The 24,812-nt window shown below is 46.5% G+C and overlaps 3 protein-coding genes across 3 annotated transcripts in view; all 3 read left to right on the top strand.

Annotated features, from left to right (window-relative positions):
- The first annotated feature begins 1,661 nt into the window (after window positions 1-1,661).
- Window positions 1,662-12,376, top strand: LOC142885650 (sodium/hydrogen exchanger 6-like). Its single transcript, XM_076022323.1, has 16 exons — window positions 1,662-2,106; window positions 3,066-3,265; window positions 3,346-3,423; window positions 3,649-3,725; window positions 3,819-3,931; window positions 4,014-4,119; window positions 5,206-5,347; window positions 5,916-6,021; window positions 6,261-6,349; window positions 7,039-7,152; window positions 7,318-7,429; window positions 7,821-7,974; window positions 8,080-8,110; window positions 8,200-8,288; window positions 8,454-8,559; window positions 10,075-12,376. The coding sequence occupies exons 1-16, from the start codon at window positions 1,824-1,826 to the stop codon at window positions 10,390-10,392; spliced, it is 2,118 nt and encodes a 705-aa protein (XP_075878438.1). The 5' UTR covers window positions 1,662-1,823; the 3' UTR covers window positions 10,393-12,376.
- Window positions 12,377-12,972: 596 nt separating this feature from the next.
- LOC142885649 (four and a half LIM domains protein 1-like) lies at window positions 12,973-21,999 on the top strand. Its single transcript, XM_076022322.1, has 6 exons — window positions 12,973-13,111; window positions 19,019-19,200; window positions 19,333-19,507; window positions 20,175-20,344; window positions 20,920-21,106; window positions 21,206-21,999. The coding sequence occupies exons 2-6, from the start codon at window positions 19,045-19,047 to the stop codon at window positions 21,355-21,357; spliced, it is 840 nt and encodes a 279-aa protein (XP_075878437.1). The 5' UTR covers window positions 12,973-13,111; window positions 19,019-19,044; the 3' UTR covers window positions 21,358-21,999.
- A 2,286-nt stretch (window positions 22,000-24,285) lies between these two features.
- The window catches only part of LOC142885648 (uncharacterized), a 2,492-nt gene continuing 1,965 nt past the window's right edge, over window positions 24,286-24,812 (top strand). Inside the window, exon 1 of the mRNA XM_076022321.1 lies at window positions 24,286-24,812. This exon is cut by the window's right edge and continues 18 nt beyond it. Coding sequence (XP_075878436.1) covers window positions 24,479-24,812 — 334 coding nt within the window. The 5' untranslated portion in view covers window positions 24,286-24,478.

Below are 24,812 nucleotides of genomic sequence, written 5' to 3'. Positions count from 1 at the left end.
GGAAAACAAAAACACAGTGCTCTCAAACCTCAACCCTTGGGAATTTACAACAACCACCCCTAGAATAGCCTAGCTTTTATGTAAAGAATACTGAATTTCCAAAGGTGCTGCAGGAGTCTCTGAACTAGTTCCATTGTTTTCTGGGATGGCAACTAGCAACCAGACATGCCACTGGCTGCAGGCAGGTCTTCTCTCTGATACGAATCTCAGCTGACCGAATACAACCATCTGAACTCATGATCGCCATGATGACTGTCCCAATTGGCCACTGTGCTCTCAAAAGCTTGGGATCGATAATCATGGTAACTGTGGCCTGATCCAGGTCAGCGATGTGGCGCTGCCACTTCTGTTGGACATGAAGAGCAGGCAGATGATGTCTCAGGAATTGCGCCCAGTGGCGCCAGCATCTTCTTGTGAGGGTGTCCACTTGTGGCAACTAGGTGTCCTGCTGCGTCATTAACATGTTGGGTGTCACAGAATTGGGGTCCACTATGTCCGACATCGTTGAGGATGCCCTCGACTTCGTTTAGAAGGGTGAGAAGGATGTCTTTGTAATGTGACTGTGTGCCGATAACCACCTGGAGTGCTCTCTGGAGACAGATTGTATTTTATGCTCCCAAGCACCGCCAAAAAGAGGTACTGCTGGTGGGTTGAAACTGATACTTGACCTGGTTCTCGGCCAGCCTTTCCTGTAGCTCCGGGACCACACGCCTTATTAAGCTCTCTCTCAGCCCGTCAGAAATTAGTCCCTTGGTCTGAGAGAAGAGTTCCTCTTCATGCAATGAACCTTCTCAGGGCCAGGAGGAAGGTGTCCGCGTCGAGACTTGCCAGCAAATCTAGGTGGACACAGCACGACGTGAGGTAAGTTTTTTGTTTTTGGCAACGTTGTGTAGCACTCTCAGATGTATCTCTTGACACAGTGACTGTGTAGTTTCCTCAAAGTGTAGGCATTCAGGCGGTGCCTGCTCCTGCCACAGTGCCTACTATGTTCACACTCACAGACACAAACTTGTCTTTCCCTCCTGGAGACATAGACACTTTGAGACTGTGTTGCAGTGCCATTTTTGTGGAGAGTCCTTGAGCTTCTGCCTTGACTTTGAGCGAGTTAACAAGGTGTCTGAGGTTGTATTGTTTTGGCCTCTCCAGTAAATTGAGCATTCCTGCTAGAAGGTAAAAACTGAGGCCGAACCGCTGGAAGCATTTGGTGGCTGACCTCACCTCAGGTTTTTTTTGGATTGCAGCGGTCTCACTTTGTTTGAGATGATGCGGTTGTCCATACTGGTGCTACAGTGCCTCCATAGTAGCCGTGTAGAGTTAGGCATAATGCCTGCAAGACTAGACAATTAGCTTAGCTTTAGTCAGGACTAGCTTCTTCATTAGTACTTGTAGTGTTCTGACAGCTCTGTGTGGGGGCAAAGCAGGTGGTCCAGTCACATCTTGAGATCAGTGAATTTTAACTCGATGTCGCAGACCAGCTTAGGCAGTTCCGGTACAGGAACAGGCTGCTTTGGCAACTGAACATGCATACAGCAGGTAGAACAGCATGAGAAAGGAAAACAAAAAACACAGTGCCCTGAAACATCAACCCTCGGGAATTCGCGACACTCCCTTTGGGCCATTTTCTACTTTAAGTTTTATTTTGTAGGAATAACAAACATATTCTGGCCTATTTATTTTGATAAGGGGCGGAAGTCACTGTGTTTTGATCGGCGCTCCGGAAGTAGCTGCAGACTGTCATCCCGAGCCGAGCGTGTTGAGGAATTTGCAGTTTCCCCCTTCAAAACCAGCGAACGACAGATGTAACCGACTTTCGGGCAACCGCCATGGAACTTCCACCGAGACGTTGTTGTGCCGCCGGGTCGTCGAAGGCGCTGCCGCTGCCGCTCTTGCTGGGGGCTCTGCTGGTGGTGGCGGGCAGCAGCCGAGCGGAGAACAGCGCCATGGACAACGTCGCCACGGAGAGAATCGCCGAGGAGAGCCACCGGCAGGACAGCGCCAACCTGCTCATCTTCATCATGCTCCTCACGCTCACTATCCTCACCATCTGGCTCTTTAAACATCGCCGCTTCCGGTTCCTGCACGAGACGGGACTGGCGATGATCTACGGTAGGGCCGCGCGCCGCTAGTTAGCTAGCTCAGCCAGCTAACCTAGGTAGCCGCTAGCCGTCAACTACCGAACCTGGCCGTGAGCGCAACAAAGTTTAACTGCGAACTAACATGTACAATATGTAGGCTGTCTCTTGAGTACTGCCATTCATGTTGACGAGACAACGTGGCGAAAAACACAACAACTTCCATTGAAAGTAGACAAGCTGTCAGTCACTGCCATGGGGTTTTCTTGTGGTTGCTTGGGGAATAATAGGTCATTCTGTTCCAAAAAATTAAACCATGATGAACCCATGGCGACAAATCGACATATATTATGGATTAAAACTAACAAACAAAAACAAAACATAAACGCACACATCTATTCTACTAATTTAATTGTGTATTTCGTTCGATTTTAATTTTTGTTGACTCGTCCAGGGTGTAGTCCCGCCCCTCGCCGTATGACCCCTTGGATTGGCTCCTGCCGGAGAAAGCGAGGGTGTAGAAGTTTGACGAATGGATATATGTTGGGAAAATGAATGCACACGCGCCATATATTTTTGTATGATATGAAACCCTAGAATCCCAGTCTCATCTTTACAAAACACAACATTTAGCCTTCTGTTAACAGCCTACTGCTAAAATTGATGTTTTGGTAGATCTTTCACGTCTGCAAGGGGACAAAAACAAGGTTTCATGATAAATATGAGTGAATAAGTAGAGTGAATAAGAGTGTTTTTCTTTTCCAGTGTCGTGAAATTATTCAGCAATGCCACAGAGTCACCAGGTTATAATACACGGAAGCTGTCAGAAAAAAAAGTAAATGTAAAGCAAACTGATTACCAACATAAAACAAATTCTGCACAGTCAAAATTTCAAAACAGATTTTCTGTAGTCAAGTCAACTGTTATTGCCACGCAGCAGTGTTTTATTTGTGGTTTGATGAAATCATTCTAACTCCTCGCTTGACTCTTAAGGCTTACTGGTCGGCGTAATCCTGAGGTTCGGCGTCCACGTGCCCCCGAGCATGAGCGATGTCGTCCTCAGCTGTGCTGTCAACGCCAGTCCGGCGACCCTGTTGGTCAATGTCAGCGGCCGGTTCTACGAGTACACGCTGAAGGGGGAGGTCAGCCGGGGGAAAGGTCACCAGGTCCAGGACGATGAGATGCTGAGAAAGGCAAGTGGCTGCTGAGGGCAGAGTGGAGGAGAGAGACCAAGTGCCACAGATTATCAAGAAACTTCTCTTCTGCCCGTCAGGTGACCTTTGATCCTGAGGTGTTTTTCAACATCTTGCTGCCTCCCATCATCTTCCACGCTGGGTACAGTCTGAAACGGGTGAGAGATATTCAGTTGGACTGAGCGGGGTGGGGGTGGGTGGTCATGTTGTGTGCATGTATGTGTTTAAAAACAACAACAACAACAGCTGCGGCGTATTTCTTTTCTAACTGCAAATTGGGTGCGATGTGATGTGCAGCTTTGAGTTTTTTTTTTAAGTGGGTTAGTGAGTAAGCGGTCGACAGACTCCGTCTGACCTCGGCGCCTTTTGTCTTCTCACCACAGAGACATTTCTTCAGGAACATCGGCTCCATCCTGGCCTACGCCTTCTTGGGAACCGTCATTTCCTGCTTCGTTATTGGGTGAGCGCTCCTGCTGGTGGGACCCTCCCCCCCCCCCCAATCCCCTGCTTCATTTCCTCTGACCCGTCTTTGATCACAATCTCCTCCTCCCAGGTTGATCATGTACGGATTTGTGTCCTTCATGAAAGTCGTTGGGCAGCTCAGGGGAGATTTCTTCTTCACCGACTGTCTCTACTTCGGGGCCATCGTCTCTGCCACAGACCCAGGTTTGTAATCCGATGCCTCTCTGCTCCTCTCCTCAGTGTCCTGCACATTCACATTTATCTCCTGTCCTCCTCTGAACCTCAGTGACGGTGCTGGCCATATTCAACGAGCTCAAGGTGGACGTGGACCTGTACGCGCTGCTGTTTGGGGAGAGTGTCCTCAACGACGCCGTGGCCATCGTCCTCTCTTCGTAAGCAGAAATGCAACGCAATAGACGTGTTTGCTTCAATTGGCACCAGTCGGCACGGCAAGGCACAGTGTTTCCATTGCAACTTGGTACCAGCTAAGAGTGGGTGGAGTTAGCACAGCAATGCAGGCCAAATGTCTCTTGATGTTGGCTGTGCTCCCTGTGTCCCCGGTCTCGTTGGGTTTACTGTTTAGCATCTACAATGATTTTGGACGGAACACTTTAGTAGGGCTGAAAATGCTTTGGTTAATACTGTTGATTTGTAGCAAACTACTGTCCTAACTGAGAACAGATGGTAAAATTACCCCTCAGGTCACAAAATCGTTTGTTATCGAATGTGATGTTGCACTACTGTACCTTTTCTCGACTCCATCGTAGCACACCTCCCAACAAGAAACGCTGCTCTGGTCTTTGCATTGCTGCACCTCTGTCCCACTTACTCACCTCTGACAGCAAATCCTAAACCTCAACATCTTCTATGAGCGCTGCGATACTTCAATGAGCACTGTAGCACTTTATTACCCTGTATGTCTTTGGTTCGTTGTGTTTCTCAGTCCATCATGGCACAACTCCAACAAAAAAACGCTGCTCTGGTCTTTGCGTTGCTGCACCCACCCACATAATGGTTTTTGTTGTGTATTACTGTCTTCCTGTTGTTTGTCTGTATTTGTTTTGGTAGTACTGTATTGACTTGTCTCCTATTTAGTGTCATTTTCTGCCGGTTTTACTTTAATTTTATGTCTCCTGCATCCCTGTTTTTATATACTATGACCTTTGTGTCCTCCGTGTGTTTCAAAGGGTTTTTAACATCAGGCCGGAGGACTGCAGTAGGAAGTTAGCCTCTGGCTTACACCGGCACATTGACAGTAATGTAAACTAATGTGCATTGTCCTCTTGAAATAAAATGAAATAAAATAAAAATATAAAGAATAGATGCAGGAAACGGCAACAGCTGATTTCCATCCATCCATGTTGAGCTTGTGCAGGTTGAATCGCTCTCAGAATCTCAAGAGGCAGCAAACCACCCCACCCCACCCCCCCGCCTGTCTCTTTCCCTCCCTCACCTGTCCGGCCTGTGTCCACCTGCAGCTCCATCGTGGCCTACCAGCCTGCAGGAGACAACAGCCACAGCTTCGACGCCACGGCGCTGCTCAAGTCCTTCGGCATCTTCCTGGGCGTCTTCAGCGGCTCCTTCGCTCTCGGGGTGGCGACGGGAGTCATGACGGCTTTCATATCCTTCCACCCGTGATGTGTCACGGCAAACAAGCTGCGGGTTAATAATATTCGTCTGAGACGTCGGGGCGCAAAGCAACCAGCTGCCCTGCGGCTGTGGATGCAATCCATCCATCCATCCATCCATCCATCCATTTTCAATACGTGCTTCTTCCTGAGCTCAGGGTCACGGGGGTCTGCTGGAGCCTATCCCAGCTGTCATAGGGCGAAGGCAGGGTGACACCCTGAACAAGTCGCCCGTTCATCGCAGGGCCACATAGAGACAAGCAACCATTCACACTCACATGCACACCTACGGACAATTTAGAGTTTCCAATTGACCTCACATGCATGTTTTTGGACTGTGGGAGGAAGCCGGAGAACCTGGAGAGAACCCACGCAGACACAGGGAGAACATGCAAACTCCACACAGGAATCAAACCCACAACCTTCTTGCAGTGAGGCGGCAGCACTAACCACTGCACCACCGTGTCGCCCTTGGATGGAATCATCATGCTATTTGTGCAGATTTGTGTTATGTTGTGCGCCGACTTGTTCTGCTCCTTGACTGGTTCTGTTGTGATCACGTGACCAAGTTCACCAAGCTGAGGGACTTCCCACTGCTGGAGACGGCCCTGTTTTTCCTCATGTCCTGGAGCACCTTCCTATTGGCCGAGGCTTGCGGCTTCACTGGTACGAACACTCACAGCTTTGATGCTTTTAACCTTAACAACAACAATAATAAAGAGCAGGTCTGTGCATCATATAAAGTGTTGTGTCAGGGAAAATGTAATAGTTTACTTTTAGTCCATGATGCAACTTTATCTCCACTTCTTCACTGTGTGTGTGTGTGTGTGTGTGTGTGTGTGTGTGTGTGTGTGTGTGTGTGTGTGTGTGTGTGTGTGTGTGTGTGTGTGTGTGTGTGTGTCCAGGCGTGGTGGCTGTGCTGTTCTGCGGAATCACTCAAGCTCACTACACCTTCAACAATCTCTCCAGCGCCTCGCAGGATCGAAGCAAACAGGTGGGAAAATGTTCATGCTAGACCCAATCATGTTTTTTTTGTTTTTTTTTAATCCATTCAGAAAACGTCTATGAAGGTTCTCCGCCTGTTAGGTCCAGGTCATCTTAGTGTGAGAAGTGTTAGACGCCTCTACACCCATTTAGAAAATACAACGTTGTGTAATTAAAAAGCGTCATATGTGAGCAGTTTAGACGGATGGCTTTTGCCGTTCCTGCGCCTTAAGATTGTGCAAGATAAGATAAGAAAAAAAAAAAAAAACCCCACCAGAAGAATGTAGCGTTAAACATGTACAGCTATCACCACTTGTGATGGAATTAGTCTTGGTTTCTTTCCTGGCAGCGTGGAGCCAATTCAGAGAAACCAGCCAGCGGATGTGGTCAAAGCCGCAGGCTGAGTTTCCACTCGAGCAGCGCCGCTCTTTGACTCTAGGCAGGAGTCCGGTCACAGTCTGACAAGCGGCAAACGCGCTAATGTGTGTCAGGCGCGTTTAACAGCATCGTCTCACAGCAGATCTTTGGACGTTTCTGCCTGAAGTCAACAGCTGCGTGACTTTAGGCCGCCGGAGGAACATTTAAAAGTGGCACACAGCTCAAATCAGACGTCAGGAGGAGGAAAACAAAACAAAACACTCAGACGAGTTTTGTCTGACGCCCTGTGTTTGTCCCCTGCTCTTCCTCCCCCCCCGCCAGCTTTTCGAGCTGCTCAACTTCCTGGCGGAGAACTTCATCTTCTCCTACATGGGCCTGACGCTCTTCTCCTTCCAGTCGCACGTCTTCAACCCCCTGTTCATCATCGGAGCCTTTGTATCCTCACCTCTGCAGTGTCCTGCGTGACGGTTGCACTCGCCCTACTGATGGTATTGTGGCTGCGCAGGAAATGTGATTGCGTGCGTCAGAAAAGGACGTGAGATGAGATGATAGTGCCTTGTCCTGTTGCGTGCTTGTCCTTGACGACCCCGCCCGCCGCAGCTGGCCGCGTTTGTGGGCCGAGCGGCGAACATCTACCCTCTGTCCTTCCTGCTCAACCTGGGCCGCAGGAACAAGATCGGCTCCAACTTCCAGCACGTCATGATGTTTGCAGGTGACTCAAGTGTGCACGCAGACTCGGAACACCAGGCGGCAGTGTTCACAAGGACAGAGCCTCTGCTAAATAAATCCCACTTGCATTGCATTTTCTTTTGCGAAATGATTAATTATATTACATTCAATATATTTTTGCCAAAATAGGATATGAAAGCATATCATGATGAATTATAATTATAATTAATTCATCGTATTATATTAATTATATTTATATAAATTTTATTTTTTGCGAAAAAAACAAAACAAAAGCAAAACATGTCACGGAACTGACCTTGATGTTCGTCTGCAGTACTGGCAAATAATACAAATGGCCAAAAACCACTGCAGCGCGAGTTTGGCCCATTTCCGCGACCACGCCCACGACCTCTCGTTTTGATTGGCTCTTCCAGGCCTGCGCGGCGCCATGACCTTTGCCCTCTCCATCCGCGACACGGCGACCTACGCCCGCCAGATGATGTTCTCCACCACCCTCCTCATCGTCTTCTTCACCGTGTGGGTCTGCGGCGGCGGCACCATGCCCATGCTGACCTTCATGAGCATACCGTAAGGCCCACACACACACACACACACACACACACACAACACTGGCACGCTGCTTCCTGTTTGACCTTTGGCCTCCACTCAGTCGCTGCTCTCTCCTCCCCTCAGGGTGGGCGTGGACTCCGATCAAGACGCTCCAGTGAGTATCGGGCTTTCGCCGGCTTCTTCTGCGCCGTTGCGTTCAAACGGACAGGTGTGTAAAACTTGAGGGCTGTCGCGCTTCCGCAGGGCTTGGTGGCGTTGGAAGGCTCGGCCAGGAGGAACACCAAACACGAGAGCGCCTGGCCCTTCAGGATCTGGTACAACTTCGACCGGAAGTATCCTTAAAGCGTCGCTCGCCTCTCCTGCCTTCAGGATGTTGGGTTCCACTTTTTTGAACGCCAGAGAGAGGGCGCTGTTTGCCCACCTGTGAGCTCCAACGGTGGCTGAGGTTTTTTTTGCTCTCCTTTCACACCTGTTTGACATCCTGAACAGCTGCGCAGCTACCTGAAGCCCCTGCTGACGCACAGCGGCCCCCCCCTCACTGCCACGCTGCCCGCCTGCTGTGGACCGCTGGCACGATGCCTCACCAGCCCGCAGGCCTATGAGGTAACACACACACACACACACACACACACACACACACACACACAAAATCAGCAGCTTCAGTATACATCTGTTGTTATTTTTTTTATTTTCGATGTATATTTTTTTAACTAACTTAAGCAGAGTACACACATAATGATAGTCTTTTTTCCCGATCAATGATGGCAAACGCCACATAATGTGATTTCTTGTAAGATGATCCAATCAGAAGATTCTGAGGTGTGTTAAGGCTCAATTTGTCCCGATAGTCTGCTGGGAAAAGGGTCGACGGCCGACAGTTGCAACTATTCAGACTTGTCCAGTATTTACGAGCAAAAGTGTGTGTGTGTGTGTGTGTGTGTGTGTGTGTGTGTGTGTGTGTGTGTGTGTGTGTGTGTGTGTGTGTGTGTGTGTGTGTGTGTGTGTGTGTGTGTCCTGAGCTCAGGAAGAAGCAGGTATAGAAGATGGATGGATTCAGGCTTCAGTGCTAGCAGGCTAATAACAGCAGCTGTTAGTTTCATTGGTGAACAGCTCACCTCCAGTTTGCTCACTAGACTATAAAGTCTGTGTTCACACTGGATTTCCCCCGCATTCTTTTCTTTTTTTAGTTTAGGCTTTTTCTAATGGCAGTAGTCACAAGACCACCGTCACTCCCTCTCTTTGAAGTCCTCGTCTGTGTTCCCTGTTGTGTATGTTATTGGTTGTCAGAGGTTATGCTGTGCTTTGCTTTACGTTGCTATATTTAGTTTTTTCACGAGATCACGTTTGATCACGCGTGATTTCAGTCTTGGAGGACTGGATTCCAGATCGGTGGTGGGACAGAATCATCATATGCGTGTTGTGTTGCTGTATTGAGAATATCCGAGCACGCCACACACATTACCAACTAGGGATGCAAGTTATCTATTCATTAATCGATCTTTGAGTGACCTTATCGATCGATTAACGATTCATTGATAAGCTGCGATTTTTCCCTGAGAACCTAAATTTCACAATGAAAAATGTGTAAGAAACACAATGTTTAACCCTTAAATAATGTTGAGGGTCCAATGTGACCCATTTTTACATTAGAGAACAGTAAAAACACCCAAAACATTTATCATCCGACCTTAAGTTGACTTCTAATGAGTCGTATTTCAACTTTTTTTTTTTTAAAGTTGTTTTAAAGTAACTTGTTCTAGGTATATGAGTATACACCACACCATTTAACAACAAAAAAAAATAGGTGTAAAAAAATATTCAAATAATTGCGACTAATTCAATTTAATCAATTAAATTCTTAATCAACAATTAATCTATAATCAAATTATTGTTGATTAATTGTTAATTAATTGTTATCCTTATTACCAACACAACTGTTTTTTTTTTTGTTTTACCTTCATGCGTGGGCTCTTTCACAGATCCCCCCCAAATTTTTTTGACAAAAATATTTTGACTATCCCTGACATTTACACCTGTGCTGGATCAGAAAAAAAAAAAAAAAAAAAAAGACTTTTCTCTCATCCAATGAGCTCATGACCTCATCTCCCCGCCCACCAGAACGAAGGCCAGCTGCACGACGACGACTCGGACTTCATCCTGAACGACGCCAGCCTGGGCTCCATGTACGCCGACGTCACCGTCAGCACGGACGCCAGCGGCTCTCGCACCGTCAACCGCAAGCGCTCGTCCACCGCCAGCACCGGCGTGGGCGCCTCCGACGAGGACCACGACCTGGGCCTGGCGGAGCAGGAGGTGGCCATCCGGGGCACGCGGCTGGTCCTGCCCATGGACGACCCCCTGGATCCGCCCACCACCGTCACGCTGCCGCCGCCGCCCTCGCCGCCACGCTCCGACCCACGCAGGCACAGACTGTAAACGGCAAAGAACAACAACAAATCATCTCTACTCCCTCCGTCATTTGAGTTTTAATGTCGGTTCCGTGGGAAACTTAAAGAGAGCGTACGTGTGAGTAGAGGTAGTGTGACACGTAGAGTTTCAAAGGGTACTTACAGTAGGGGAACCCATGTATGTCAGGAAGGCCGACGTCCACTCCTAAGTATTTCCCACTGTAGTGATCAGCCGTTGCTGCCAGTCGCGCTCCTGCTGATCTTCCCAACCCGCCTCCACCACATCATCCAGGGGCCTCATTCACTCTGGTACTGAATTGGCTGAAATTTTTTTTTTTTCAACAGAGATACTCCGTATTTAAACTGAAATATGGTGCCAGGTCCTGTAATAAATAACAATAATGTGCGCATTTTTTTTTAAAATATATATATATATGTATGTAAATGAGGCCTGGGAGCCAGAAATGAAAATGTTGGCTCTGCTTCTCTGATCAGTCTTTTAATTTAACTTATTTTCAAAATATGATTTATTTATGTAATGACTTTTTCTGTTATTTATTAATGTGTGTTTTTGTGTGACATTATAATGACTTCATCCTGTTGAAAAGTACAACTACTTTAAGGCAAACGCACCTTTACTATCATGATTATTATGATTATTTTGAATAGCACTACACCTCCTAACGGGATAAGTCGCCTCGAATCGAAATTGTACTGGTTTACTTCTCACCCTGACGCTGCTGACTCAGGGCGACCATGTCAACGCCACGTTCTCAGCCAAAAATACCCGCTGTAGCCTCCAAGAGGGCAGTTGGGTCCATTGGCCAACAGGGGGCGTCACTGGATGGAATTACTCTATGTGTGGGTCAGAAAATGAGGCTCCGGTAGCACAGTGGTGAGCAGTGAATGGCAGTGAATACACTAGTTCATTACCCAGTGTGCAAGTTTAAACATCTTCTGTTCTGTAGCAGATCTGCTTTATGCTTTGGAGACGAAAGCTTCCCTGTGTGTGTGTGTGTGTGTGTGTGTGTGTGTGTGTGTGTGTGTGTGTGTGTGTGTGTGTGTTTTCAGTCTGTTCCCCTCCTCCTTGATCTCACTTCCAGACAAAGTGAACTGCCGTGTCTTTGTGGTCATTCTGAGGGCTGTCCAACCGTTTTCAATCCAAGTGCCTATATTGAGAATTCCCTCATCCGTCTGATTTGTGTACGTCTCCATTTCCCACCAACGACTGATGAGAGATTCTTCACTGTCCCGCTCCCCTCGGCCCTGTAGACAGCTGTGCTCTCGGTATGATGTTCAGAGTGCAGTTTTGTGAACTGTGCGTGTGATGTGAAAAACACCACATTAGGGGTAACCTGAGGTGAATGTTTAATTTTTTTTTAAAAGTCATTTTCCAGATGAGTAAATTAAAAGATGCAACTGGAGGAGAAGACTAACTTTTCGCCCTTTTTTTTTTTTTTAAAACGTGTTGCTTGTTAGGATGTTTTTTTTTTTTTTCATGTTCTAACTTCTCAACTGGTTGAGTTCCCTGTCTTTCAGTTCTATTTAGATTCAGGGGAAATTATACTTCCAGTTGTTATTTTTCTAAGTGTAAAGTTACTTACTTGGCCATAATAATCAACAGGCGGAGTGGATGTGGTTTGTTTTTCTGTCTTTCAGTTGAAGGTGAACTTTGATTTTTTTGTTCTTTAAATGTATTTCAGCAATTGAAAAAAAAACACACACACACACACACACATATATATATATATATATATATATATATATATATATATGTGTGTGTGTAAATTTCTTGAGATTTTTAAGTTTAGCAGTAATGTTACGAATGCACCCAGAACTAAACTTTAAAACAATGTGAACATGACTACTACTGTGTGTGTGTGTATGTGTGCACGCGATACGCCTGCAATATGTCTTGATGTGAGCATTTTTTTTTTTTAAATGTCAGTTTATGTTGTCAGATTATTAACATCCTGCAGGTACGTTGAGAATAAAAGCATTCTTGAAAGTGACCTTCCTTTTTCTGCTCACCCGACTTTGCTGTTTGAATTCAGCAGTATTATTTCCCTGTGACGTTACGTTTTTGGGTACTGCGCCCGCTCTGCTGAACTCTTCCACTCCCTCAGATCACCAAGTCTAAACATGTGGACGGTCAAACAAATGCGTCAGTTTTAGCAGGAAGCTGCAAACGGAGGGTTAACTGTGCTGTTTTCTGGACACTTGGAAAAGGTCTTAGAATTTAGACAATCAAACGTCTGGCGGAGGAACGTAGAGATTATAAAAGCGGTATTACATGCCCCCCCCCCCCTTTTTTTTAAAGTTCGATTTTTCAAAATAAAGGTCGGCCAAAACAGCCAGACTTTTATTTTAAAGACTTCCTGGCTCGAGCTGCAGGCTCGGAGGAAGCAGTTAAACCCTCAACGAGTAGGCCATTCAATACGTAAGAATAAATTCATTTATATTCAGTTGGAATAAACCAAAGTACTATTTTATGAACCGGCCTTACTTGTATTTACCTAACTTTGAATAAACTAAAACGAATATATATTTTTTTTAAAAAAAAACTCTAAAGCTGGACCCTTCTCCGTTCCCAAAAATGATCGCCGACGGTGTTTTATTTTGAAAGCGAGTTGAGTTGAGCTGAGCTTAGCTGAGCTCGAGCGCATGCGCAGGAACTCGCCTGCAGCTGCAGCTGCGAAGTAGAGCGGAGCGTCGCCGCGTCCCGCCGCCTGGAGAGCATCGCACCGGTAAGGTGTCCGCCGAGCGCAGCGCTCCTCCCGCAGAACCATCGGCTCATGCCGGCGAAACATCCGCAGATTAACCGGTGGTGTCTGCCGCGATGTGCGTACTCTGGTCACTCTCTGCGTTGTTTGAATGACTTGCGTAAGAAAATCATAACTTTTTAACCTCACTTTTACTACACATGCGTGACTGTGCGTTACCTGTAATGAATTTATCCCCGCCTGATTGACAGTGTAAATCCTGCAACGACCACAGTCACAACAAAAGAAACTCTTCAAACTGCTGCTCCTCACACAACCTTAGGATTCAATGCACATTTCACACATTTCACAACCATGAAATGCACATTTCACACATTCACACGTTTCACAATCATGATGAAATGCTATTTCTAAAAGAAACCCATAGAGCGGGGCGTTGGCTGAGTGTGTGTCCGTGTGTGAGCTACAGTTACATGCTGACTTGTAGTCTTGGCCTGCTGCTGAAATCTGTTTCCAGTTAGGAAGGTTTTTTTTCTCTCTCTCTTTCTCTCTGTGATGAAACCACTGAGGCAAAAAATACCTCACAGAGGTCAATTAAAATTCCTGCGCTGCTATTTTTCACCGTGCCCAGTTTTGTGTGTGCGCGCGTGCGTGTGTGTGTGTGTGTGTGTCTTCCTACTTCCTACTTCCTACTGCTGGCACACATGCACAGATCCAGGGTGTCATCGATCACAAACAACATGAAACCACGAGATGTGGTTTCATGTTGTTAAATCATTGACCAGGAAGTTGTGCAGCAGCAGCTGTTTGGTCGACACAACAATAAAAAAGACAGGAGCAAAAGATATCTGGGGCTGGAATTTGACTCGTATGGAAGAGCTTCAAGCATTTCACACACACACAGACACACATAGGCAGACATGAGGTTGTTTTTGTCTGTTTTGAAGCTCATGTTAAATAGATTAACATGAGCTCATTCACATAAAAACAATCCAAAACCTTATTAAATTTCCAATGAGATGTGTGACCTCGTAACTATTAGTTTTTGTGTTTTGTTTTTTTTTTACTTTTGTGTGTTTGTGTATTTATTCATTCATGTTAAAATGTTAATATTAAACAGTTATAGAACCTTTTTTCAAATAGGTCAAATTTGATATTTAGCAAGGGGGATGGGGATGGGGAGGGGGGGGGCGCGGTTCAGGTTGATGCCGGCTGGCCTGGCGATGGTCTGTCCTTGTAAGGGCGATTTGGACCTGTGCTGAACTCATGTTTAGTCCATTATTGGATGGTTAGATGGTTGAAACTGTGCGTTTCACTTTTCACCGCTACTACGCGCTTCGGAAAACTTGAGCGAGAAGGTTTTTTCGAGCGGACGTTGTTGAGAAGTTGTCAGGGAAACGGTCAGAGGAGTGGATGCGGGTGCGGGGGTGGGGGTGGGCTGGAAAACAAACCCCCTTGACATAACATTATTCTAACTCTTCCCACTGAGGTTTGGGCCTCGGAAGAAGTTGGGGTGCTGGTGTACGTTCTCTCTCTCTCTCTCTCTCTCTCTCTCTCTCTCTCTCTCTCTCTCTCTCTCTCTCTCTCTACGACACACACACACACATGGTTCTAGATATTTATCAGAAAGGACAAAGCAGCTTCTGCTAAAACCATCACGCAGCGCTGTGCGATCCTCCCCAGCGGGACGTTTCTCTGACTTCACTCGGCACGACTCGGATGCGTCGTTCCAGATTCTGTCCCGCCGTCAGGAATGTTTCCTCGCTGGTGCCAAACACAACACAACACTTTTAGAACTTCTGCGTCGAGTGACGGCGATCCTCCTCGTGTTTATCCCCAGTTCACTTCACTTGTCCTGACACACTGACGCGTCTTTATGATTTGAGGAAAGTATGGGTGGAATCGGGGGAGGGAATTCTCCTGGCGTGGGAATGCAGGGCTCTCCAGAGGGGAGCAGCGACCCTCTGTGCGTGGAATGACGGCGGAAGTCAAACGAGGTTGCCACAGACTGAAGATGGAGGTCCGAGTCCACCCGGGTGACACAGAGTTCAGCGTGCAATGTATAAAACAGGCGTCGCTTTAACTTCCGAGCATGCAGTGCGAGATCTCAGCTCACAAATCCTGTTGAGCATCTCTCCAGCCGAGTCCAGCTCACCTGCTTCCCACAGAACAAAATAACCAAAAACAACACAACTCTGTCAGATGCCTGTTTTGGTGCAAATGTTGAGTTTTTAGGGCTGTCAGCGTTAACACGTTCACCGCAATGAGATTAAATACAAGGCATAATGGGCTTTTTTTTTTTTTTTAATCGCACGCTAACGTTAGCCGTGTTCATTTCGTGCAATTCACACTGAGGTGACGGTTAAAGCAACCACCTGCTGAACACTAAACATCCACGTGTAGACAACATCCCTCAGACCTGTGAATGAAGGTACATCCAAGAAGCAAACTAAGGCTGCGTTCAGACTGCAGGCGAATCTGATTTCAATCAGATTTCTTCTCAAATCTGATTTTTAGGGCTGACTGTCCACACTGATTTAAGCAAGTGTCCAAATGGGATCTGGCTCTGTTCAGACTGGGCCACTGGCTGGTCCAAATGCCAGTTGAAACTACCTCCCGAAGGTGGTTTCAATCCGTTTAGCAAAAATCGAATTTCACGTGATTTGTGACTGTTCAGATGCAAATGTATGTAATAATAAGCGGTTCTAGATGCACTGTTTAAAAGAAATAATGATGCAAAAGATCAAAAAGGGAATCCTTTGTTTGTGTTCATCTGGTTCCTAATTAAGACACTCCAGTAAGACTTGCTTCACGTTAATATGGACATGAAAAAAAACTGTCTCGAAATGCAAAAAACAGAATTTCAAATGTGCAAATCAAAATGTAATTAATCACAGTTAACTGAAAAGTTGGAGATCAATTTCAATTTTTAAAAAAAATATTAATTTTGACGGGCCTATGAGTTTTAAGTTGAGATTATCGCACTCGATCACCAGAAATCAGCACATTTAGCCCTCTGTGTGCAGCATTCTGCTAAAAAAAACAACGCCCTGTTGAACTTTTCACATTTCCACGGAGACAAAAACCACAAACAACAGGGGTGGTCTGACAGGGCGGGGCCAACACCTGGCACACAGTGTTGCCATTAACCTGGGAAAGAAGGCGGATGTCCGTCAGTGCGCCAGATTTAGTGAGTTTAAAAAAACGGTGAGATCAAAGTGTGAGTTCACTTTGAGATGCTGTGGCTCAGGAGTCGAGCATGTGCCCACCGTTTGGACGACTACTTCCTGTTTCTCAGTTTTCCGCCACATTCCTCAGCGATGAGCTCACGGCGGCATGCGCGCGCACACACACACACACACACACACACACACACACACACACACACACACACACACACACACACACACACACACACACACACACACACACACACACACCTGCGGCAGACGCTTGCTGTGTGTTTTAGACGTGTTCTCGGCCGATGACATCACCTCCCTGGGTTTTTTTTTTTTATCCCTGAACAGAGACACAAGTGAGCTGTAATTGTTCCAGTCTGGTCCGCTGTGTGACAGGAAGAACACAAAAAAAGACGGGGCTGGGGTGTGTGTGTGTGTGTGTGTGTGTGTGTGTGTATGTGTGAGAGGCAACACGCCAACGACTTGGAAAAAAAAAAAAAAAGTCACCAGACGAGTGTTAAAGAACCTTTTTGTCTAATGATGCGACGACCGACAACTGCACCCTGCAGACTGAAGACGCACACTGTTGTGTTCAACCTTCGACTACCCTACTCAAAAATGTCTGCGCACCAGAGCCAAGTGGGAGCTCCCTCTGCCTTTCTTAATGTGCACGTCCGGGCCGTTTCCACGACGACCAAACACAGACAGCGGCACGACGGCCGCTGGGCTCCACTCGGCTGTAATTATAGATGGCGGCGCGGTGCAGCGATACAACCAGAGGAGTTTCACTGCATCCAAACAAGCAGCAGCAGCAGCAGCAGCAGCAGCGACCCAAGAGCTGCCCGACACCAGCGGGCGGATTTATTTTTCCAAAGGGGGTGAATAACAGCCCGTTTCCTGTCAGCCATTGTTCGCCCGCCGCCGCTTGATAACATCACTAGCGAGCTGGCAGCCAAGATCTTTCTTTTTTTTTTTTTTTTGGTCTGAAAAAAAACTCAGTGCTCGGAGTCCATTCAAGAACCTCGCCCTGTCCATAAACAAACCTGCTGCTGCTGCTGCTGCTGCTGCTGCTGCTGCTGCTGCTGCTGCTGAGCTTTGCAGCAGCCAATGAGGAGTCAGCAGGTCCCTGACGGTTAGACGGATGTCTACCTTTAGCCTCATTCAAACACCATTGAGGGAAAAAATACTTTATGTAGGCAGTAGTTGGAAAAACAACCAGCTATTCTGTCTGGATGGACAGTGAGGTGTCACACTGTAGCCGTTCTCAAAGGGTATTTTTTCATCCGGGATTCCAGTGGAGCAGCGGAGTCGTTAATGGTCCCCAAAAAACTCCCAGAAGGCAGCGTAGACAGCCCTCTGTTCACAGCCTCCAGCTAAAAGTGATGCTTCAAAATGTTTGGAAGGGGACAAAATCAGATGGTTGGTCCGTCTGGGACTGGGAACATGGTGGACTAAACTAATGGGACAGCGACTCTGATCTAGTTCATTTTCAGGATCAGCTGGTTTTCCCTCCCTCCCTCCGCTTTGAGGTGTTTGGCCCTTTTGGTGTGATTTTAAAAATTGATTGATGTAATTTAGCAAAATATGGGAGTTTGGGCGCAGTGAGCTGTGATGCCATCATGTGGTGTGGATGTGTTTTCTTTCTCGCCCAGGACATGACATTGAAATGTGACGTGGTCGGAGAATTTGGTGTTGGAGGTTTTGGTCAAAGGAGCTGTCGCCACATTACTCATACCAGGGATTCGTTGCTGTGACACTCACACTCACACACACACACACACACACACACACACACACACACACACACACACACACACACACACACACACACACACACACACACACACACACACACACAGTGGCAGTTTGAGGTGCAGACTGTGATTGACACGGCAGGCGCCTCCTTCGCTGGATTATTCTGCTCTGCGCTCTGGTGTGCGCTGCGTCTTTAGAGTTCTTTTTAGATCGCCACCGTGTTAAAGTCAGCACTTGATTCACAATTTGAAATTTATGGCTCGGCAGCTTTATAGCTTGGCACGCACACAACCGTTTTTTCCTATCCAGACGTTGATAAGAGGTTTGTGCCTGTGTGTGTGTGTGTGAGAGAGAGAGAGAGAGAGAGAGAGAGAAGGAGAGAGAGTGTATGAGCCCTCGAATGTTTGCACACCTGTTTGTTTTGTACCTGGAGCCTCTTTCAGATATTTCAGTGCTTCGCTACTTGAGATGAAGCAGTTTCGAGCAGGTCAGGGCAACACTCAAACTAACTAAAGCCAATTTTCTTTTCTTTTTTTCTTTTTTTTTTTTAAGAATCTCCTCTTGTAACTTGTCCCCTGATCTTTAGCACAAATTGACAAACAGCGCCTCTGTGTGGTCATTCCCGCTTATTGCATCAAGCTACACTCAGCTGAGTGCTACTGAAGGAAAAAAGTATCCAACCTCAGCTTTTGCAGCCATCAGCAGCCACAGGGGTCGGCCGCTGCTGGGGATGTTGGCCGTCTCCAATTTTGTCGTAAACAAAACTGCACACAGATATGAAGTCCCCCCCCCCTGCAAAACAGAGTAGGAAACTATCAGTATTTTAGCATGACTGCAATAAAGCTCCAAGCATGAAATGAAAATGAGTTGTTTATACACACACACACACACACACACACACACACATATATACATATGTGTGTATATATATATACATTTACACACACACACAAACACACAGATTTTCTTTCACCTTTTGCCCTTCCCACTCTGCCAGGTGTCGCCCTGACCTCCTGACCCAAGATGGCAGACACCTCCCATTGCTTCTACTGCCGAGAGGACCTGGGTGGGAGGAAGTTTGTCCGTCACGAGGGCAAGCCGGTGTGCGTCCGCTGCCACACCAAGTTCTGCGCCAACACCTGCGCCGAGTGCCACCGACCAATCCCGGTGGAGTCGAAGGTAGACGGCGGCGTCGCCGACTCCTCGCGCTCCGCCAACTCATCCACGCTCCACCTCCTCCTCCTCCTCCTCCTCCTCCTCCTCCTCCTCCGTCTTTAACCTTCTTCCTTCTTTTCCCTTCGGCCCCGCCAGGAGTTGGGCCACAAGGGGCGCTACTGGCACGAGGACTGTTTCCGCTGCACCAAGTGCTACAAGCCTCTGGCCAAAGAGCCGTTCAGCACCAAGGATGATCGCATCATGTGCGGGAAGTGCTGCTCCCGAGAGGACGCACCCCGCTGCCATGGCTGCTACAAACCCATCCTGGCAGGTAGCTGCAGACAGGACGTCCACCTGTGCACTGCGCGGACACAAAGAAGAGATGAATTAAAAGAAAAAAAAAAAAAAAAAGAAAAAAAATCAAAGCCTTCAGTCTAAAATGTTTCGTCTATTGCAGTGGACAAAGACAAGGCAGGTTCAGGTCTCACATTAACATCAACATCGCCTACCAGCTGGAAAGCTCTGTCAAAAAAAAAAAATGCAGATGATTTGCATACTATGAGGCATAGTAATGATAAATAAGAACAATAATAGAGCATAAAGTCTTATCAGAGGTCTGGTGCCAAATCCTAATTATAGCAATAGCCCAGTAATTCTAATGGACCTACCAAAATGCTTACTCATAATAATTACAAGGTTAATAATAACAATAAAGTATGTAACCTCATATAAATATACCAATAGCCCAGTAATGATAATGTGTAATCACTACAACAACTACTACTACTACTAATATAATAATAATAATAATGATAATATAATAATAATGATGATGATGCTTGCAAACTCACATTAGAAGTCTGGTGCTACTGCCAATTATAGCATGAGCCTGGTAATGATAGTCCGCCTCCATCCCACTCACAGTGACGATTTGTAACGTTGCTGCAGTGCTTTGTTTCCAACCGGTGTGCTCCTCTCTCCCACTGGCTCTTTGGCAGGTACGGAGAGTGTGGAGTACAAAGGCAACTCGTGGCACGACGACTGCTTCACCTGTGTCACCTGCAAGCGGCCAATCGGCTCGCAGAGTTTCATCACCAAAGGAAGCGACGTTTACTGCAGCCCCTGCCACGACAAGAAGTTCGCCAAGCAGTGCGTCAGCTGCAAAAAGGTGGGTTGAGTGTCTGCAAGACGGCAGAGAAAACGTGCATGAACCTGTGGACGTTGGCAAACCATTGTCACATGGTAAAGACCATCTGGTCGTCTTCCAGAAAACAGGCTTCGCTGCAAAAAAAAACAAAACAAAACAAAGAGCAAAAGAAAACTTCTGCAAGTCCACAACTTGATTGATGGCCTTAAAAAGTCTGAACTTGAACATGAGCTTTGCTCGAAACATTTAAAGATCTTTGCTGAAAGGGTTGACAAGACAATACAATTAAATTAGTTTGCAGATTTGATTAAAGTATATCTCAGTTAAACTGGTAAATTACTGATTTTTTTTTTTAATTGTTTTATTTGATATCTTCAGAAGGAAAAACCCTATCCTGAAACTAAAAGAAAAACTTACTTAGTAAAATAAATTTACTTGATGAGTTAGAAGAAGGAAATGTTTTTACAAAAAGTAAAAAAAAAAAAAAGTTTAAAACAAAAAAAACGTACACTAAAAGGAAAAAAAAAGGTGAACTCTTATGTCTTGTTCTAACTCTTGTCTTCCATCGACGACGCTGTCTCTGTGTCCCTCCCCAGCCGATCACCTCTGGGGGGGTGAGCTACCAGGACCAGCCGTGGCACGGCCACTGCTTCGTCTGCAGCTCCTGCTCCAAACCTCTGGCGGGCACCAGCTTCACCAACCACCAGGACCAGGTCTTCTGCGTGGAATGCTACAAAAGCTGCGTGGCCAAGAAGTGCAGCGGCTGCCAGAACCCCATCACAGGTGGGAGCGGTGGGGAAATGGCGGGGGGTGGGGGGTGGGGGGGAAGCATTAATCATTCTTCGGATCGCGTGTGTCCCAACGCCTGCCTCTTTCAATCAGGTTTCGGCAAGGGCGTGAACGTGGTGAACCACGAGGGCGCCTCCTGGCACGAGTACTGCTTCAACTGCAGGAAGTGTAGCCTCAACCTGTCCAACAAGCGCTTCGTGACCAGGGGGAAGGACATCTTCTGCTCCGACTGCGCCGACAAGTGAGCGCGTGCGTGGAGACGCCGCCGTCCGCAGACCCGCCTCTTCTCTCTTCGCCGTTTAACCTTCAGTTCACAGCAAATCCTGCAGTGTTTGTTTTGTATTGCGCTGAACCAGGGGGGCTCTGGTGCTACATGCTAACTAACGCCGTGAAAGGAAAACCAAGGCCAACAACAACGAGGTGCTCCTCCTTCATGTAGCTTGCCGGTGCTTTTTGAAATGCTCCTTTATATCGTCATGTTTTTTTTTTTTTTTTTTTTTTAAAACCTATAATATTCATAAACAGCCTACACTTTCTCCTCCAGTCCACCATTTTCAGGACAACAATGTGTTTTGTTGAATTCCTGCCGGTTGTAGTTATTTCAGAAAGTAACTGCATAGGTTTTATGTCATCATTTTAATTTCTTTCTTTTTTTTTTTTTTTTTTTTTTAAAAAAGATTGTTTCCAAATGGCAAAATCAAATATATATTTTTGCAATTGCTGATTCCCGATTGATTGAAATGCTTTTTGTTCAAAATAAATGAACTATTCTGCACTTTTCTTGTGTATTTTCTCTCCATTGAAAGAGGAAATATGATTATCCGTCTTGACTTTATGCTGTATTCACACTGTGCAGCTGACATGAAATAAATTTTCTAAAATATTCATCCTTTTTTTCTTGTTTTTACTGATTTTGTTGTTATTTTTAATAGACTGTTGTTATTTTATTTATTTTTTTAAAATATTATTTAGAAATCATACAGGAGCGTCTAAAAATAAATCCAGCTCAGTGTCAGTATTTATAGAAATACAGTGTGTTGCTGCACAAACCTATTAATATGGAAAATATTAACAAGTCTCCATTTTCATCAGTCCTTTCTTACTTTAAATGGGAACTTTGCTGAATATATTTAGTGTTTACAGGCAGCAAACGGTCAAAACCAAACAACTCTGTGAAATGGAATGACCTGAGCGGTAGCTTCCTCCCTCTGGTACACTGCTCACCTGGCTGATAATTAAACAGGAGGGCCAATCACAGCAGCCGTACACTGTTCCATCCGTCTCTGACAGCGTTTCATCTCAGTGTCTGTTTGCCAGCAACGACGATCCATCCTGTGATGCTGCTGAACAAGAAACCTGAAAACACACAAAACCATACGACTAAAATTGCTCCAATAATCCAGGTAAGCGCTTCTTTCCTACAATTGTTTCATTCAGTCTTTTCTAGCCTGCCAGTCTCATTATTGTGAATACACTTATTTTCTTACAGATTTTAAGATGATTTTTCTTGAAAACATCCTGAGGGTGATTTTCAGTTTGTCCCTGCTGACTAGCCCTGGTACTCCACAGGGCAAAGGTAGGAAATGTTCCAAATATTTTTTTTTTTAAATGAAACATTTCCCCCATGACGGGCTGAGAGGGTGAGGCCGTGTCTGTGCTCTGTGAGAAAGTCACTGTCCCGACAATAAAAAAGTCAGAAATATCTAAAGCAAACACGGCACATGGCTGTAAACCATGGCTGCGGCTATGCGCCTCCACGCTTGAATGTCAAAAGCTTTGGGTCAGCATGAGGAGAGGAATTAATCTGTCCTGCAGCACTGAGACCAGAGACAACACGGTTCAACCACCTCGCCGTTTCTGTGTCCGATCAAAAGTGAAAAGGGTGAAAACAGCAGTTTTCAGGTTTTCAGCAAGGAGAAAATGGCTGAAAAACAAAGCGTCGGAGAGGTGAAAGGTGGTTCTTCCGAGTTTGTCTCAGACGCTGCTGATGTTCTGTTCTGCTATGTTCCATCAGGGCCTGCACTCAGTCTGTGGGGCAAAGTCGCAGACTTCACAGGCGGGTGCGGCCACTGGGAGCTGAAGCCTTGGATCTACATGCCCGTCCTGCAGGAGCTCACCGTCTGCTTCAGTCTGAAGTTACAGGTGACTCAAGCCGAGGCTCCCCAAGCTAATGGACGAGCAAACAGCTTTATCTAAATCAGTGGTTCTTAGCCTTTTGGGGGGTCCTGGACCCCCAGCATATTTCTGATCAGCACTGATTGACCCCTCCACCCCCCACCCGATCTGGAGTTGTGGGGGTGAGCGTGCAATTGCAATTTGATAGAAACAACAGAAAATGCATTTTAAATTGCATTATGGCACATTGATTCCCTCTTTGAGTCAAACATGAGCTGCCAGTTGTAACTTCCAGAAGTTAATGAATTTTGCCACAATACCTTCCTGCAAATGTTCCACAATAAAATAATTAAAGAAAGAAATTAGTGGTTTATGCCCACTGAATCACCAGGGGGCTCATTATTTGAAAATTATGCAGCTCGTGTTCAGTTTAGAGTATTAAAAGCATCAAAAAATGCCAACAGCCGCAACATCTCATATTAAACTACAATTACACTGATGAAACAGACGGAATTAGAGAAAAAAGACATGTGACCCTCTGTAGTTGAGATAGATGAAGGTCTCAGTCACTTTCAAATAAAATTATCTTATTTCTTTAAGTGTCATATGACCTTTTTTTTTTTTTTTTAAACAGTATGTTATTTTCAGGGACCAATCTCAAATGTTTTTTTCCCCCTCTCCCTCCTCAATGAATCACCTGGTTCAGGACGGCGCCTCCTGCCAGTGGACTGCCTTCATGTACCGTCACCCTGGCAGTCAGAGCGCTGAGCTGGGCCTGGAGGGGAGGTGTGGCCACCTGGTGGTCTGGCTGTCCGGGACGGAGTGGAGCAGCGGTCAGGTCCAGCTGAGCCCGTTGCACTGGTACCGACTGTGTGTGACCTGGACACACCGGACGAACAGACCGCTCCTGTACATCGACGGCAGAGTGGAACCTCTGGTCACAGGTGGGGTGAAATAAAAATATAACTCTTAGCTTTATTTGGCTTAAGACATGGGGACTGTGAGTGGTCATTGAATATGTATAATGTTGAAGCCTTTACTGCCCTCCTTGCCTGCCGCCAAATACTGTTAAATTGGAAGGGCTGTAAAACCCTGATCTCATGGAAGGTGGATCAGGGACATTATGTTTCACCTTCAGTTGGAGAAGATCAGCTTCACTTGGAGATGTAATGAGGACTAATTTAACAAGGCTTGGATGCTTTTTCAAACGTTTTGTCTGCTGGATGATGTCCTGTCATAACTCTGAATGACATGAAAGTATTTTCTTTCACTGATAACTTCACCCTGGGTGTTTCTCGCCGTCTCCCAGCTGGCGGTGTTGGCGGCCTGGACTTCACCTCCTCCTCCTCCTTCTGCCGCAAGCTGGCGCCTGGCGGGACTCTCACTCTGGGCACTGCCCACAAACTGGTGGACGGGGACGTGGCGATGCTGCCCTACATGTCTCTGCCAGGGAAGATTGCCCTGTTTCGACTGTGGCGGCGAGAATGGAGCGAGGAGGAAGTGACCTCGCTGGGCTGCGTGGAGGGGGAGATGGTGACGTGGTGGTGGGAGGACTGGGAAACCCGGGACTGCGCTCCGCTGCCCG

Source organism: Nelusetta ayraudi, unplaced genomic scaffold (assembly GCF_046127955.1).
Source record: "Nelusetta ayraudi isolate G7.1 ecotype Tasmania unplaced genomic scaffold, CSIRO-AGI_Nayr_v1 ptg000011l, whole genome shotgun sequence".
In the NCBI taxonomy this organism is placed as follows: Eukaryota; Metazoa; Chordata; class Actinopteri; order Tetraodontiformes; family Monacanthidae; genus Nelusetta; species Nelusetta ayraudi.
The sequence above is the reverse complement of the archived record's forward strand: the minus strand, read 5'-3'. Positions and strand labels throughout refer to the sequence as shown.

Coding starts and splice junctions, on each gene's coding strand:
- LOC142885650 (XM_076022323.1), top strand. CDS start 1,824: ATGGAACTTCCACCGAGACGTTGTTGTGCCGCCGGGTCGTCGAAGGCG. Junction 2,107..3,065: donor GGGACTGGCGATGATCTACG/GTAGGGCCGCGC, acceptor TTGACTCTTAAG/GCTTACTGGTCGGCGTAATC. Junction 8,289..8,453: donor TGGTACAACTTCGACCGGAA/GTATCCTTAAAG, acceptor ACAGCTGCGCAG/CTACCTGAAGCCCCTGCTGA.
- LOC142885649 (XM_076022322.1), top strand. CDS start 19,045: ATGGCAGACACCTCCCATTGCTTCTACTGCCGAGAGGACCTGGGTGGG. Junction 19,508..20,174: donor CTACAAACCCATCCTGGCAG/GTAGCTGCAGAC, acceptor GCTCTTTGGCAG/GTACGGAGAGTGTGGAGTAC. Junction 20,345..20,919: donor AGTGCGTCAGCTGCAAAAAG/GTGGGTTGAGTG, acceptor GTCCCTCCCCAG/CCGATCACCTCTGGGGGGGT.